General features: G+C 46.8%; 1 protein-coding gene across 1 annotated transcript in view; it reads right to left on the bottom strand.

Annotated features, from left to right (window-relative positions):
• Nucleotides 1–8,221, bottom strand: part of rheb (Ras homolog, mTORC1 binding) — a 28,831-nt gene extending 20,610 nt beyond the window's left edge. The window contains exon 1 of the mRNA XM_049002145.1: nucleotides 7,940–8,221. Coding sequence (XP_048858102.1) covers nucleotides 7,940–7,991 — 52 coding nt within the window. The 5' untranslated portion in view covers nucleotides 7,992–8,221. The remainder of the gene's footprint in view (nucleotides 1–7,939) is intronic.
• Between the last annotated feature and the right edge of the window lie 10,024 nt (nucleotides 8,222–18,245).

Raw genomic sequence — 18,245 nt, forward strand, 5'->3', positions numbered from 1 at the left:
ATACAGGAACCAAGCGGTACCCGAGACGTACCACAAAGAGGAATTAGTTACAGTTTTCCACTGCAGAACGGTCGACTCTGTAAAGGCGTTGCCAGGTTTGGAGAGCAACTGTGACGTAAAACCGGAGAGACACACACACACACATATATTGTCCACACAATAGAAATTTAGTGTTATTGTTTTGTTTGTTTTTTACAGTGTGCTAATTTCCATTAGCATCAAATGCTAGCGGAATTAGCATTTACTTGCATAAATTTGCATTACAAATCCATTCAGTTCAGCTGTTCTATAGTATTTTTTTTTAAGTATGTGGTTGGAAATTTCTTGATCAGTTATCAGAAATGCACTGATACATCGCGATGTCTGATGCTACTAATAATGAGTAATATGTAGTGTACGTCCTTTTCCACTTCAGATGATCCATGCTTATCGATGCAGACCACTGCTATCTGATATCTCCCTGCATTTTCACCAATCAGATGGTGGTGATGCAACCAGCTCGGTCACACTTTTGGGCCTGCTAGTATCCAGGAACATATCAGTGTGGGTATGATTCAGGTACGACTTGGATACTTCACCATGGAAAACCGCCAGTTCGTGATACGCCTCGGTTCCCAGTGGTAGTGGAAAAGCGCCACAAAGCATCCATCCGGGATGCTGGGGTGGCCTGTTGCCCCATAAGGGGCGGAGAGCCACGCTCAGCCCACCTATTTAAAAAGCTCAGAGATCACAGCGGGCTCCCGTGGAAGCACTCAGATATAACGGCTTGTGACCAAAGCTGTTCAGCCTGTAGTGAGCAAAATATCCCCGTTAATTTTTCCCCCAGATGAAAAATGGCACATTTAACATCGATGGAAGTGCCATTTTTTAAAAGGTTAATTCATTCTGCCCAGTACTGTAAACCTGTGCTGTTTCATTATCAGGTGTGGTTTTGAATTCAACCTCTGAGCAGAGACAGAGAGCCGTGTGATGCTGCTTTTAACACAGATGGTATTAAGGCCTGTTTTTTTTAAGACTGTAACCATTAAAATCCTCACGGATAATCTCACCATTCACCGTTTTCACTGCTTAAGTTCTAGTTCCTTATAATTCTGCTCTCTGTGTTTCCTTAAAAAAGGATAAATGCTGATAATCTCACCCCCCCAGTCTAGGCCGGAATTATCTGCCCACGTCGTCATGGCTTCAGATCGCTGGGCCAAACTGCGGGGTTCTGCCGTATTCCCACACGCGCCGCCTGAAAGGTCTTCGGCAAACACGACTCACAAAGACACACCAACCCAACGACTCTCCACAAGGACGACCCCCGAAATCTCCGCTCCCCTCCCCCGGGGCTCTCGCTCCCCCGGGGTTCCTGCTCATTCACGGCGGTCCTGGTCTGGCACACGTGTCCGCCTGCCCGCATCCTCGCCGCGCTCGGGAAAGCTGGCTGCCCACGCTGCCGCACCACATTCTCTCGACGTTTCCCATTCACTCCTCAAGACGCAGCCCAAGTAGAGTTTACATAACCTGAACCAGCAGCTTAGGTGGTTAGCGCCAGTGAACGGAGGGTTGTCGGTTTGAATTCCGCGCTCGGCAGAGTGGACACATCTCCGTTCAGCCTTCAAGCAAAGTCAGTAACCGCCTGAAAAGGGGTTCTGGTGCCGTGAAGTGTCTTGATGTTTCTCTGTTGATCACCTCTAATGGCCACAAACATCAATAATTCAGACTTTGAATCCTTCCATTTCACATTTACAACAATGTAAGTGTAACGATACATTCCCACACAAAAGGATGCCAGGGACAGACCAGGGATGGACAACACTGTGGGCCCATTTAAAACCCACATATCTTTGTGGGGACTCTCCATTCATTTCTGGGGGCAAAACCCTAACCTTAACCATAAGTAACCAAACAAAATACAAGACTTTTGGCATTTAAAATTTGGTGTGATATAAAAAATACAGGCATCCCCCTCTCCCAGGATGCAAAAACATGGGCTGTCTGGAGGTCTTAGAGAACTGGATGAAGCAACGCTGCTTTAATTGAAATTACATGTTTTTATCACATTGTAGGGACATTTCTTTTTACACACTATAATATTATATATATTAACCACACACACACATACAGAAACACTAAACTGTGAAAGAGAGGTAAAGAATTTCTCTGTAATGGTGATGAAATCGTTGAATTGGCGTTTCTCAGCGATCCCCAGACTGTACAAGTTTTTGCTCCCTTCCAGGGGGGTTTCCCGAGGAGGGGATGGAGAAATTGATATACGAGTAAGATGACTTATTTTGATCACAACGTAAACTATACACACCCACATCAACTTCTCAATTTGCGTTTATAACCTACAACACAGGTAAGTGTGTGACTGTATATTATTCTGAATGAGTCTTATGAATCATATGCCACAATTTTCTGTGATGAAATGGTTTGTTTCCATCCCCCCAACTCCAAACACTTGCCAGGGTTATTCAGGGAAAATCTGCATAGGATGCATCATGAGCTAAAAGAGCAACTGGGATCCTGTGCTCTCCAAATGGCCATCGCTTCAGTCCCAACATCAACACTATGAGACGTACATCTAACTGCCTTTAACAGTAAGACGCTACATATTTAAAAAGTTAGAAAACAGCATTTTCATGCTTCCTAGAGTAGGGTGTAAGTCACAGACTACCAGAGATAGAATTACCACGCCATAGTAGCGGCCGCTGCGCAGAGGTGACAGATTCGGGCCATGAAGTCCTGCTGTTTTGGTTCCCTTTTCCAGTCCCCGAGACACCAAGCCGGGAACGTCAATCTCATCTGCCTGACCCAGGAGGACGGCACAAAGCGCAACTCTCTCATGAGGATGTCCCGCGCTTACAGATGCAACACCAGTGTTGCCGACGGCAACCGCGGCGTCACGTAACCGTGCACGTTACTCAGCGAATGAATGAGAGACGTGCACGCCGAAAACACCTGGCAACTGCTTCAAGGCACACCTGCACTTCTGCAACTCAAAACAGGCCAGGCGACAGAATATGGAGGCTACTGTCGCCTATAAACAAACAGGTAAATATTGATTTTTACATGGGACGTTAAATATAAAAAGGCTCCTTCCGCAAAATGCTCACCAAAGTCTCGGCTAAACGTGCTAGGCTAGCCTCTGAAAAACGCAACGATGAAAAAACACGACTGAATGAATGGCAAGGGTTACTAATGCTTTGCACCCTCACACTGAGACTGTGGCTAACCCCCAAGGCTCCGGGCCAGCCTGCCCCCTACTGACCGGCTGGAGGACCAACCAGTACAAATGTAAGACGCATATACGTGGATTCAATAAATAAAATTTATTACATGGATTGTGAATGCCTTGAGAATATTGAAATCAGTAATTATTGAATTATGACAGTGCTTTACATGTCTGACAGCTTAAGACATTCGATACTCCAATATAAAGACCTTTAAAAGTGCAGTATGGACTAGAATCATGCATAGAACAATAATATTAAGACGTTTATGCCCAATAAGTCACATCGTAAAATAATCTGACTTTAGCCTATATTGAACAGTGCTGTTGATAAAAACAAACAAAAAAAAGATTAAAAACTATATATAGTAGATAACATTGTCATTGCCCAATGAATAACACGTGACGCCAAAAAGCCATTGTTTCAGGAGCGTGAAAAAACATTTTCTCAGAAACTACTTCCAAAGAAACCACCAGTGAATAATTTAATATTCTAAATGAACATACTTGGATTATTTTCAGTGAGATAAATATGTCAGTGTCAACAAAATACAAACTAATCTTGCTTTATATTCACAATTAACAATGATGTTAGTTAGCTAGCTATCAACGTTACGTTGTTAAAATTAGCAATATAAAGTAATTCATACAAATAACTATCAAGAATACAAATGTTAACTGGAACAAACACAAACATAAATACCACTTAAACAGATGGCTTCATGAAACATCTTTTCAGTGGTCAATTACATCTCAAACACAATCAGTGGACAGAGGAGAATGGGTGTATTCCATCTGCAGTAAAAAGTCAAAACTTTCAACGGACAGCGACAATATAGAATTTTCTTAGCTACTAGAGCCAGTGAGGGTTTTATTGCAACCAAGGATGGGAACATCAGACAGCAGAGGTACAGAAGCTCTATGGAGTCCGTCTCTGATCGAATTCTGATAACAAGAGTCCTGGAAAGGAGGTCACCTCTCAACGGAGCGATGAATCAAACCTCAAAATGTCTGTCACCCAGGCAAACGCAACATGCCGCCTTCCACACAGAACAACGTCAACTGGAACTCAACCCAAGGACCTGGAGGCCTGTTCATCTTTCCAGTACTTTGCTCAGTTTAATCCGAGAAGTTCCAGCAAACCAGTTCAACAATAAATTAAAAAAAAAAAAACTAATTTCAGAGTGACACACTTTTTACAAATCTGCTTTTCTTTGTGAGGACAGTGAATGACTAATGCATTCAGAAAAAGCCAACTCACGCGCCGTGCCCGTATTCAGTATGTGGACAAACAAATCGTACAGTAGCGATCAAAAAGACCGCCTAGTCAAAACCACATTGGAGAAAAAGGGACACATCCATCAGACAAAGGACGCCTTTCTGTACAGAAGAACGGCACCCGTGCTAGATGTGAAAAAGCCAATGGCCAATCAAGCGAACATCAAGTCACATGACTTCCAGAGACGGCTCAATGTGCATCGTTAACTCGGATTTCAAATGGTTCACATGCATGTGTGTTATCATTGAAAACTCATCCTTTGGTATGACAAACAGACCCATAAACCAAGGGAACGAGGCAAAGGAATGAGGGATTTTTGGGACCCTTCGGGTATAAAGAGTTAAACAAGCTCAGCTATCATACAAAAATGGCTGTTTTCCTTTTTTAACCAAAAGAGAACCAATCAGAAAGCCCCCCCAAAGTCACACGGATGTCTTTACACCCTTAGTCATTGATTGCAGGTGACTAAAAGCTGCAGCGCTCCACCCTCGCCTCTCGCAGTTCTATTTTAATCATATCATTGCATTATGACGGACCAGTATTGTGAACCTCTCTAAGCGACCGGCAGCCCAAATTAAAACTGGAATACCAAGCAGCTAATTACATGACACCAAAGCACCAGGGTCTGTTGTGAGGAAGTCTCCCGCACAGCTAGCTAGCTAATAGCTACATAAATACCAGCGCGGTCTGGCAAATCCTTGGAGTATATAACGTTTTTTCCCCTTTATTTTTAATTTGATCTGCTGAACTTGATTTGTAAGGTGGAAACTTCTAGAGTGTCCTGTTCTTTCAACCGAAAGGGGTCAGGCAGTTGTAAAGAAAGAGTTTTTAGGAATCCATCACTACACGTTTAGGTGAACATTCCTGCGATTCCCTCCAACCATACAGCATCATGCCTCCTGACACCCCCCAAAAAGTACACGCACCGCATCCCAGTTAATTATTTTAAAAAATATAAAAATTGCTGTTTGAATGACCTCTCCATTTCCAATAAGACCCAGCAACACATAAAACAGCTTCCTCACACATCTACTATATTTAGCTGACACTTTTGTCCAAAGCCATGTAATAGTGAAACAAATGGCACATTGAGTTGGCCCCATTCATGTACTTCTAAAACTAAAACTGCGCCTTTTTAGTGTTGAGAGTTTTAAGCTCAGTGCTCTTCCTTCTGTGTTATAAATGTCAGTACTGTGTGTATCTGGGACTGATCATTAGCACAAAAATAATGGGTTTGGGGGGATGTGGACGCCACGCTTCGCTTCTCCTGCAGAATATAATGTACCAGACCCATAGAGTACCACCTCGAGTTCACCGTGACCGTGAGCCTTTCCGTCTGAAAATCAGCGCCTGTCAGGGAGCCTCTTCCCGCCTTCCGTGCACGATCGCTCTGTAACTCGAATTTTAAATCACGCCCCGTCCTGGTGTAACGCAGCGGCCACGCATCCAGTCCGGCCACCGGCTATAAATACCCGCACGCACGAGGAACAATGGGCCTCCTAGTTCGTGACGTCTCCCGAATAAACTTCGTTCGTGACGTCTCCGGAATAAGCTTCCAAATGTGGAGGTAAAACTATCCGGTGACCCAAAAAGAGATGTGCAAGAGAAACGAGAGCATATTAACACAGAAACGCACAGGCTAAATTTAACGATCTTTTGCACACGCACACGGAAAACATTAACGAGGATACGGCTCTGCTTTGCAACAACAATAATGCAGTGCATCATATAATCTCACACCTCTATTAGGAATGCACACAAATATGTGATAACTTTCCACATGTAATTCTAACATCCAGAATATGAAGTGCACATGTAATCCTTTTCCCCCCAACGAGTTTCCAGTCAGATCTCTTTGTAATTATAAAATTCAGAGGACAATCATCGGTGGAAAAGAGGACCGGCATCGTGCAGAAGCTTCGGGCTTTTTGCACGTGTGACAGTGATGTTCATCTATGTGCAGCTACGGTGCGTGACGGCAGTGAGCAGGGGTAACCTTCCATGTGCGTGACACACACACACACAGCTGCCAAACGCGCTATACATCAAATACAAACAACTTAGTCGCAAGGATAATTCGTTTCTCCAAGCAGCATAAATTTCACACGGAGGTGATTCGTCTTCAGTAAAGACACCGTCTCTCGTTTCATGGCTTGATGAAATAATACAGCTTATTAAGAGTGAAACTTCAGTGAAGGGTGTAACAAAGATGTGCCTCGCACGCCTGTAAATGATTCAATTAGCGAATGATTTCATCTTCATTTTTGCAGTTGAAGATCTACCTCTGAGACACAAGCTAATGAAGTCTTTGTTCAAATTATAGCTTCATCCCAAATATATAGGTATACATTCATACATATAGAAACAAAATCACCACTCCAAGCGAACGGGAGGTCATTTAGAAAAAAAAACCCGGCTACATGATCCCATCGAGAGCTACTATGCTGATCTCTATCTCGATGTCTCACGTTTATTTATTTTATGCTTAAATCTGCCGGCGTGGCCCTGTGCCTATGCCCGCCATGCCGACCGCCCCACACCGGTCACACATGCATCCTCTGCGGCGCTGGGAGAGCCGCTCCCTCCCGCATGATGGCCGCTATCACGCCCGGCATCGCAGCGTGCGTGGCGGAAAAAAACCGTAAGCGGCCGGCAGCCTGAAATCATGGCAGCTTCACCCCGGGTTGGGAGCGGAGAAGCCGGCGATCCCCGCCTCTCTGATACCGAGACACACCTGCCATACGCACCCGGGATCGGCAACTGTTAGGCATCCACAACGCGCCGGGTGCAGCATTGTTTTCAGTCATTTTCACCCGGTTACACACCATAAGCACATTTACTGTACTTTCCTTCAATCAGACATATGACATTTTATATGAGGCCAAAAAAAGAAAGGGATGCTTTACCTATATATATACACATAATTATAAAATATGTGCGTGTATTATATCACCGCCGCGTGTATCTAGAGGACTCGGAGTGTCTGCTGCAAAAAACATTAAAATCTTGTTTTAAATATGAAAAGTTGGACGTTCCCACAGCAGGATCCCACGGCTCCGTCCGGGATCTGCATTTGTCCGGTTGCACCACAACACGGGGCTCACAAAGTGGCTGGACTCTGCGGCTCGCCGCGGCTCACAGGACCCGCTCATTCTGGTCCAAACGGGTGCCGCTTGCCATCATGATCCCCCCCCTCCCCTTTTCAGGTGGTCGCCTGCGGGGTCGAGGCTGACACCGGCCCATTATCTGACACCGGCCCATTATCTTACACCGTCCGCGGTTCCGTTCACCTCACCCATCCGCACCATGCACGATGCCGCACCGACTCGGGCGCATCCATCTGCAACCGCACAGTGAAACTCGCATGCAGCACGGGATCATCCAAAGGGACGGGATGCTTCCTCCCCATGATGCTGCTGGTGATGAGGGTGATGAAGACTTACCCACGGATCTGTACCCCAGGATGGCGATCTTGCGCGATTTCGGTTGCGGCATCTTTTTTCTAGCAACGACACATCAACTTAGCTAGGCTCGGCAGTATGGCACATGCAGAAGCCTGGGGATGCCCTGAGTCGCCTCGCGTCTGGCACTAATTACACAGCGCGCTGCTGTCTTAAACAACCGAATTTAATTTTGAAGCTAATATTTAACGAAATTCCCAACAATTTCACAAAAAAAAACTCGAGCCTCTAATATCTGCGTCACTCCGCTAGCAATCGTATGTATTATTCATAAGAGGCCCGCGTTGATTGGCTGTATTTATAATTAGGGTGGGCCTATACAGAGCTCTAAGATACCATTGGCGTGAATTTCTGTCTTTCTCGTTCAGATACCGACTCTGGCTGAAATAATTGGTCAATGCGTACTGTTGTGACTTCCAACGTGCGCCGTGGGTGGCTGGCAGCGTTGTCATTCATGGAATCGTGTTGAAAGGAGCGCAAGTTAATACTAAGAAGGGTACGTGGGTGCTGAGAATAGCCGAGACCTGCAGAAATCACTGTTACGGGGTGGCGGAGACCCACGGGTTTCACCGAGGGAGCACGGATAACTAGCTGGAGTGCATATGCTTTGCATATTTGGCATGTATCGCATTGTAAAATGCGTGTAATCCTAATGAACCAGAACAAGACAATATTACCCGGGGTTGTAAAAATAATTTGTAATGATTTCGAGCTAACGCATTTGTTGCAGAGCTAATGTTGAGATCGATAATCTCAGCGACGGAAATAGCAGTTAATTAAATAATGGCTCACTGAATCTATTCTGTTAGTGATTCCGATACTATTATGGCGTCCCCAAATAAGGTCGAAAGACATTTATTTCCTCTTTTATGTCGTTTTTAGGGTAATTGGCCCGTAGTTATTGAAACAACCGGAAATCGGGCCAGGAAATGTGTTGCAACGATCCCTTTTCTGTCGTCTTTGCGTTATGGTTTCACACCTCCATGGCTATGCCAAAGCGTCTCGGCCGCGCCTGTGTGTATGGAGTTTGCGTGTTGCTTGTGGCTTCCCGCCGTACACACGCTTCAGGAGGATCGGTATATCTAAATTACCGTGTGTTCGTGTCCTGTAATGGCATCCTGTTAATAATGTGCCATGTTAATATACTAGAAATGGCTCCGAGTTTACCCAAAACCCTTCACTGGATACGCTATTCTGAATAATGCGTGGATGGACTGGACCGCTCTCTACACTTTAAATGCATGAGACCACTATTATTTTACGCTTCATTAACACCGTCCTATTTACATAATCTGCATATAGCAACATATTTTTTGTTTACATTTTATCTTTTTATTTTACCTGCAAATTATATACATTCTCACGTAGCAATAAGTGCAGTGACTGCGAGGTTGCCATACATTTTAGTTGGTTCGATATTCAGTATTGATGGACTAAAATGTAAGATATTCAATATCTTCGGGACGGGGTCGTAATATATACCCTGTCCTACAGTTGCCTACCACACAGTTCAGGTGGATGATGCAGGTGGGGGACCGTCGCCATCTGGTGGCAAATCTGTTAAGTTTCACTGCGAGTCCGCGGATCTTATTTTATTGTAGTGGTAAATTCCTCAAAGATCTGTATTCCAGACTGGATAATCAATTCTGGGTTTCGTATGCCCAAAATGAAATAAAACACATAGTCGTTGCCAAAAGTTTTGAGAATGATACAATTATTGGTTTCTGGAGTCTGCTGCCTCAGTTTTTATGATGGCAATTTGCATATACTCCAGAATGTTGTGGAGTGATCAGATGCTTTGCAATTAATTGCAAAGTCCCTCCTTGCCATGAAAATGAACTTAATCCCAAAAAACCCATTTCCACTGCATTTCAGCCCTGCCACAAAAGGACCTGCTTATCATTGCTTTGCACAAAAGGGCTTCACAGGCAAGGATATTGCTGCTAGTAAGATTGCATGCAAATCAACCATTTATCAGATCATCAAGAGCTTCAAGGAGAGTGGTTCAATTGTTGTGAAGAAGGCATCAGGGTGCTCAAGAAAGTGCCGCATTGCCAGGAACATCTCCTAAAGTTGATTCATCTGCAAGATCTAGGCACCACCAGTGCAGAGGTTGCTCAGGAATGGCAGCAGGCAGATGTCATTGCATCTGCACGCGTAGTGAGGTGAAGGCTTTCGGAGGATGGCCTGGTGTCAAGAAGGGCAGCAAAGAAGCCACTTCTCTCCGAGAAAAAAATCAGGGGCAGACTGATATTCTGCAAAAGGTACAAGGATTGGATTGTTGAGGACTGGGGTAAAATCATTTTCTCTGATGAATTCCCTTTTCGATTATTTGGGACATCTGTAAAAAAGAAAAGGTGAAGTGCTACCATCAGTCCTGTGTCATGCTAACAGTAAAACATCCTGAGACCATTCATGTATGGGGTTGCTTCTCAGCCAAGGGAAGGGGCTCACTCACAATTTTGCCTAAGAACACAGCCATGAATAAAGAATGGTACTAAAACATCCTCCAAGAGCAACTTCTCCCAACCATCCAAGACCATTCTGGTGACGAACAATGCCTTTTCCAGCATGAGGGAGCACCGTGCCATACGGCAAAAGTGATAAGTGGCCCGGGGAACAAAACATCAACATTTTGGGTCCATGGCCAGGAAACTCCCCAGACCTTAATCCCATTGAGAACTTGTGGTCAATCCTTTAGAGGTGGGTGGACAAACAAAAACCCACAAATTGACAAACGCCAAACATTGATTTGGCCCAGAAGTTGATTGACAGCAGCCAGGGCGAATTGCAGAGGTCTTGAAAAAGAAGGGCCAACACTGCAAGTATTGACTCTTTGCATAAACTTAATGTAATTATCAATAAAATCCTTTGCCACTTGTGAAATGCTTGTAAATATACTTCAGTATACCATAGAAACATCTGACATCAGGTTAAACCTTACAAATAATTTCATACGAAACTTCACCGCCATGCCAAAACAACGGAGGATACATGTCATTTTTTAGTTATTTGTTAGTCATTAGGGAATCGATCAATATCAAAATGAGACACAGCCTTTTATTTGTATTTTACTTATATGATCCGTGACATGTTAATGATTTTTATGAAATATGGTAATCAGATCGATCTTCTGTTTTCCACAGAATAATAAAGTCTTGCTCAGCTAATTATATCTATTTTCCTGCACTCCTGAGTAACTTCCAGATTAGCGCCGGTGCTTGTGGTCAACCCATCAGCAAGCTACCGCTGTAGGCGCCTACCCAGCAGTTCAAGTTTGAACAAAAAGTAGGGACTAATGGCATTTTCACATCTATAGTTTTATTTCTCTGGTCCGAATCAGTTGATGCGTCCGTAATAAAAAAACAAACGGAGCAACAATGCGCCACTACAAACCACGCGAGAATGTTCCTTCTGCTTATTGGTCAGATGTGTCTGTGGCGGGAACAAGAAAGTAAATACAATCGGTTTTACGTGGCACTGATCAGTCGATCCGATAATCCTCCCTCCTTCAGCCATTTACTGAACATTTTGAAAACTTGAAAGTTTTTTTGTGAGCAGTTTTTAGGAGCTGACAGATGTAGTAGTCATCTGCACAGATTTCAATAAGGCAACTTACCTCCCTGCTAGACCAGGTAGGACCTCGGTTTATTTCTCCTTCTCCGTCTAGCTGCTGCTACTGCATTTAGTGCTTTCCCACATCACAGAACACAAAGCCCATCTGACTCCTAGTTTAGCTCAAACTCTTGGAGTGCACCTGGAAGATGGGTAAGATTGAGGTCGGATCACATTCACACTACAAGTGAACCGTTCCAGAGTTCGTTTGGGACCCGACAGAGACACTTCAGAGAAGCTGGTCTCGGTCCGCTTCCTTTGGTCCGCACCCGAGTGCGATTACTGTGTTCACAACTACCCAAACGATTCACACCAAGGGGGAAATCGAACCAGTGTCCATTTTAATTGGACTAAAAAGTGGTGCTGTGAAAACGCCCTAAAAAGGGTTCGGGAACTGCCTCCTAGGAACTACAGTCAGGCCAGGTTCCTGCGGTGTAAACATGACAAAAATCCCTAGTTCCGGAAAAGGGTTCTGGTTCCAGAAAAACAACTTCCATCTGTAAATTTATCTTGAATTAAGTATATGATATATGTATACAACGGCACAGCTCAAAATTTAACTACAAAGGCTTGTTGGGTGTGTGTGTGAATGAATCATACCCGCACGTATATATTCTGATATTGATACTGATATTGAATATATTCTGATATTGATACTGATATTGAATGTGAGTAATATTGACTGTCTAATAAAAACAGTGTGTATGAAGCAGTGACAGCTGCAGAAAATTTTGATTGGGGTGCCCATCAGTAGAGTTGTACGATTAATTAAGGGGATGGCTGTGCCGTATTCTGTCTCTCCTATGAAACATGGATTATTAATAAAGTAATCCATATTTTGTTTTTATTATTTTGGTGTGGGGCGGCTACTGGGGTGGCCACGTATTTATTTTGATATCACATCGATGTTATGCACACTATTAATCTTAACAAATTGTTAGCGTAAATAAATATTATTATATAGTATTGTATAGTACTGAAAAGCTGGCCAAATGTTTCGCCCGTCATCTGAAGCCCTGGCGATTATTACACATGCATCATATAATATTGATGCGATATCGCTCAGGAGGAGAAACCATGATCCACCGGCTGGGTGTAGGTCGGCCAAGACTCGTCGATGTAAATGAGGATTTTCCCATTGCATCTGCATTCAAAACATTGACTAGTACCGAACGTTGGCTTACCATCTAAAGAAAAAAAAATCCACCAGCAGAGGGAAGCATAACCAAATAAAACGTAACACACGTTACAAACTCAAGATACATACCAGAATGATTACTTCTCTGTCTTACGTTATTTACTGTATTGGGATATACAAGTATATATACAAGAATATATACAAGTTCAATATACAAGTATTTGTATAAAACTCTTCCAGTTTTTTGCTTGGTTGATTAGTTACTGTGATTGTAATGTCTGAATGGCCCTGCCCAGGTAAGCAGTTGGAAGATTTAAATTAAGTTAATAGGGACGTTTACGTATAAAAATATGTCGACCATTCCTAACAAACTGTGCAGAATAAATCTGTTTTGCTCATAGATTTCACATCTTCTTCGACTTTGCCTCTTTTCCGTTAAGAGGTAAGTACCTGCTCACCTGGGTGTGCTTATCTAATCTCCCCTGTAAGAATACTTTAAATATGTTCATATGATTGAAGTTAAGAGCCTTTGATTTTAACAAGTCTCCGTTACTTGTTCAACAGCAAAGTAGATGGAAGGTAGAGACTGAGAGAAGTTAATAAGCTGCTATTTTTAATGACTGCTTTCAAGGTTGGATCCATCTAGACGTAATTGATGGCAGTAAGTCTGAAAGGCCTCATTATCCAGCTCGCGGTTCCTGGTCTGGACCCTCTGTATTTCTCTAGCGCAGACGAAGACGCTGTTCGCACTAGACAAGCCTGGCATCCTGCTGGAGTTGCTACCTCTCCTGTATATTACTGGATCATCTTGTAAATTATGGGATCATGCCATGTTGGAAAAGAAATGATTTCATACGGGATGCGATTTCACCTGTATTTTCATCCTCGTTCGGAAAATGTTTTCTTCGGGAAAAACCCCGCTCAATTAATTTTATCGTCTGGAGACGAACCTGGCGTGCTGTATTTCTTCATTCCGAAAGCGACAGCACTACACCTCACTACAGCTTCGGGAGATGGGAAAGTGACAAAAAAGAACATTGGGCTGCGATGGCTAGAATTATTAAACGGCGTCAGTCTCTGCCTGGTTTAAACCACTTGCCATGTTTCATTGGCTCCGATTGGGTTAAACCAGGCAGTGACTGTATGAAATTGTTTAGGGCCCCTGTCACTCAGGGGCCCTTGGAATCATCTTAACTTCACCCCCTTTATGGCAACCCCTGGATGGAAGACATAAATCTACTCACCGCCGCTTCTAATTTTTCACACCACTACTGTACAAAAAGAGGGTTAACAGAGGTGGTCACTGTGCACTACAATAAGGAATGGGGTCTGTGAGAGAAAGGGGGGTCTGGGCGACACCGGGGAGGCCCTCGATGTCATGCCCTGCTCGTCGGCTCCTCCTGTGTGCCACGCCCCCTGCTTACCCACGTGTGTTTCCCGGATTGTACCCAGCTGTGTCTGCTTATTTTCAATCAGTCCTGTGTATTTCAGTCCATGTCTTACCCGAGTCCTTTGTCCGTCATTGATGTTGGTCGATGTTCGTACTCTGTTTCCTAATAAACCCCTTGTTAGCCCTGTATTCGGCTTGTCTGCCCGTTCCTGCCTGCCGACCCGCACGATCGCCGATTCGCCCGACCGCGATCGTGACAGAATGACGGACCCACAAAAGAAGAAGCGGAGACGGAGGAGAGTCCCGCAGGAGACGATCCGTCTCGGCGCCTGCTCGCTCTCCAGGCTTTGGCTCCCGACAGAGGACGAGAGGGAGGTACCCGCCCTACCTCCAGCCCGGGGGCCGACCACACGCGACCCCGATCCCGTGTGGAAGTACTGGCTCTCCAGTGAGGACGAGGACGAGGAGCCCTTCCTCTACCCGTACCCGGAGCGGGAGCTAGTTCTCCGGCCGTCCGCCTGCACGGACATCGCGCCGCCTCCCGCCACCGCCAGGCGCCAGCGAGGGAGACAGAGGAGACCGGCGATCGCCGGTACAGAGGACCTCCCTCCGTTACTGCCGGCGGACCCCGCTCCTGTGCGGCCGCCGCTGCCGGCGAACCCCGCTCCCGAGCAGCCGCCTTCGCTGCCGCCGCTGCCTGCGCAGCCGCCTTCGCTGCCGCCGCTGCCTGCGCAGCCGCCTTCGCTGCCGCCGCCGCCCGCGGATCCAGCTCCCGTGCGGCCGCCGTCGTCCACGGATCCAGCTCCCGTGCGGCCGCCACCGCCCACGGACCCACCGCCTGTGCAGCTCGCACGGCCACCTTCGCCTGCGCAGCCACCGCCTGCGCAGCCTGCAGCTCCAGGGCAGGCACCCTCACTGCAGCAGCCTGCAGCTCCAGGGCAGGCGCCCTCACTGCAGCAGCCTGCAGCTCCAGGGCAGGCGCCCTCACTGCAGCCACCTGCAGCTCCCGGGCCGGCGCCCCCACAGCCTGCAGAACCATTCCGGTCCCTGACCGCGCTCCAAGTCCTGACCGCGCTCCAGCAGCTCCAGAGGCGCCCCCTCCACAGCTGCCTCCAGTCCCTTCTCCCCCTGTGACTCCTTGTCCCTCACCCCGGCAACGTCGACCCCGACCTGGGGTCGGCATGTCTGTGTCCCGCATGGGGAGGGGGCAGAGACGCAGGGCTGGGGTCCCGCCCGCCCTGCCCCCTGGCTCGCCCTGCCTCGCCTGCGCTGGGGCTCGGTTGGCGCCTGCGGGTCCTGGCCCTCCGGGTTGGCTGTCACCTGCGGGTCCCCCTCCGGTGCCTCGTCGCCCTGCCTCGCTCCTCCCTCCGGTGCCTGGTCGGTCGCCGGGGGGCTCCCCGACGGCGGCTCCTCGGTCGCCTTGCCTTCGCCCTGGCCCCTTCCAGCTCCCTCGTCCCCTTCCCCGGTGCTCCCTCCTGCTCCCTCCCTGGCCCCTCCGCGGGTCCCTCGCCCTGTCTCCTCAGCCCCTTCTTGGTCCCCTCCGGCTCCGGCCTCCCGGCCGTCTGCGGCCCCTCCGGCTGCCACCCGTCGCCCGCTGGGTCTCCCTCGGGCTCCCCTTTGTTCCCCCGCCTTCACTCCCTTCTCTCCTGCCCAGGTCCCTCCTTCGTTTGCTTCCCCTTTCTTTGTCCCACCTGTCTCTGCTCCCCCTTGCTTTGTTCCTCCCGTCTCTGCTCCTCGTCCTCCTCTGTTCCCTTCGTTCACTCCTGGTCCTTTTGTTCCTCCAGTTCCCGCTGTGTCCCCTTTCCTGGTTTGTCTTTCTGCCTTCCCTGTCCTGTGTCAGCTCCTGTCTCACGTCCTGTCGCTTGCCCTGTTTTGTGCCTCGGTCCTGATTCCCGTCTCTCGTTGATGGTTCTGTTTTTTTTGCTCCAGGTCCCGGTTCCCGTGTCCCGTCTGTCGCCTCCTCCCTGGCGCGCCCGGTGAAGCGCGCCTTTAGGGGGGGGTTCTGTCATGCTCTGCTCGTCGGCTCCTCCTGTGTGCCACGCCCCCTGCTTACCCACGTGTGTTTCCCGGATTGTACCCAGCTGTGTCTGCTTATTTTCAATCAGTCCTGTGTATTTCAGTCCGTGTCTTACCCGAGTCCTTTGTCCGTCATTGATGTTGGTCGATGTTCGTACTCCGTTTCCTAATAAACCCCTTGTTAGCCCTGTATTCGGCTTGTCTGCCCGTTCCTGCCTGCCGACCCGCACGATCGCCGCTTCGCCCGACCGCGATCGTGACACTCGACGTGCACATGCTGATTTATAAAACCCATTGGAGAACGTGTTGGCATTTCTGGTGGCTTTCGAGAATAGCTACAGAGAGTCTATGAATGTCTAATTCATAAGGTTCCCTCTCTGGCCTATATCATTAATACTTATATTGCCTTTTCAGACCAACACAGACATGCATGGTTGGCCACTTAAGAGCCACGCTCCTCCCTGTCTAGTCTGGTGCATCGAGCCTTAATAATATGCCAGGCTTAATTTTACTTTCTTAACATAATTGTCAAAGGCATGTAAATGCCCCTAACCTTGTTATTGAGTACTTTATGGATATAACTTCATAAGATAAATCCATCTTCCAGTCACCTATCTGGCACAGCGTTCAGGGCACTGTGTGATATGTGATATGTTTCTTCCTATGCAGAAATTGGTCCAGTAGTTCAAATAAGTAAGGGTTAACACAGAAGAAGAACAATCCGAGGCACAGTCGAATGCGTTTAAAAACGTATAATGCTCAGCTTGGAGGGCATTAACCCGCATATACCAAGGCTACTACGCGTTTGACTTGCACATTTTGTTCTCAAAGACATTATTTTCACATTTACGAAATGAAAACATTAGAAGAACATTCTTCTGCCAGCGATTAAATATTTCGTTTAGATATGACGCAAGCCGCCGTTGTCGATTGAAAAATTGTTTAAGTCAGATGTTCGTTTGAAAAAGTAAATCCTTATAAATTGCCCATTGCTAAACCCAAGGACCAGACCAGTCTTTAGGTACAGACATGTAAGCCAAATGTGTAGTTATTGCACTATAAATTCTGCATCATACAGAGTCTGTCCTAGGCTGCAGAGAGCAGGAATAAACCATGGATGAGATGCCGGTCTGTCACAGTGTCACGTCGGGTTTGCGGAAGCAGGCGAAGGAAGCTGTGGATACGAACAAACAGGGTTTATTACAGGGTAACACTCCAAAACACAGCAACATTAATAACCGGACTGGGGAAACAGACTTGAACGCAGACTTAAAGATACAGGACTTAATGACAGCTGATTACAATCAGGAATTGACACGAGGTAAATGAGGGGGCGTGGCACACAGGAGGATCGGACGAGCAGGTCACGACACACAGGGCGTGCACTTTCACACAAAGGATTATTAAGTACAATAAAATCACTGGAGAACAGCAGCGTCGGTGAATGGACTGATCAACCATGATTGTTCAAGATAATTCATGATATTTCAAGGCTTGCAGAATGCTGACTTGGGCCTAAATGAGCCACCCAACAATGCAAGTGCTACAATAAATGCTGTGCAATGGCTGGAAGAGGAAGCCGGTAAATTTAAGCCATATAGACCCTGGTGTCATGACCGCACTTAGGTAATAGAGCAGGATTCGTGATTAATTAAAGGTCATTCTCCTTGCTTGCAGTAACAGCCAAGCAGACATTTAAAAAACACTCGGTATGGCTCAGTCAGCGTTGTTCTCGCCGACAGCAGTAATGAGAGCACCCAGCGGGTCTGTGATCTGACATGCCGCTAATACAGCTCGTCCGCATTCTCGCCATTCCTGAGTCACACCGGGCTAAGCCCGATCTCCCCCAGCGGGCTCTGTATAGCCACCAGCCCGTCTCCGAGTTTTCAACTCCGTCTAAAATTTTGAAGCACTGTGCTATTCAGAAGCTGTCCATCTCCCTGCAATCAGACGGGATCAGTGTGTTGCCCCGGCACATTTTCTGACAGGACGGTGGCGACGAAACGGTCCTCGGTATATGGGGGACTCGTTTCTCTCTTCTCACCCTGAGGTTCTCACGCCTCTGGACTTAAGTGCTGCTCTAGACTCCACTGATCACCATATTCTCCTGGACAGCCTATAAAATCAGT

This window comes from Brienomyrus brachyistius, unplaced genomic scaffold (genome assembly GCF_023856365.1).
Source record: "Brienomyrus brachyistius isolate T26 unplaced genomic scaffold, BBRACH_0.4 scaffold64, whole genome shotgun sequence".
Taxonomy (NCBI): domain Eukaryota; kingdom Metazoa; phylum Chordata; class Actinopteri; order Osteoglossiformes; family Mormyridae; genus Brienomyrus; species Brienomyrus brachyistius.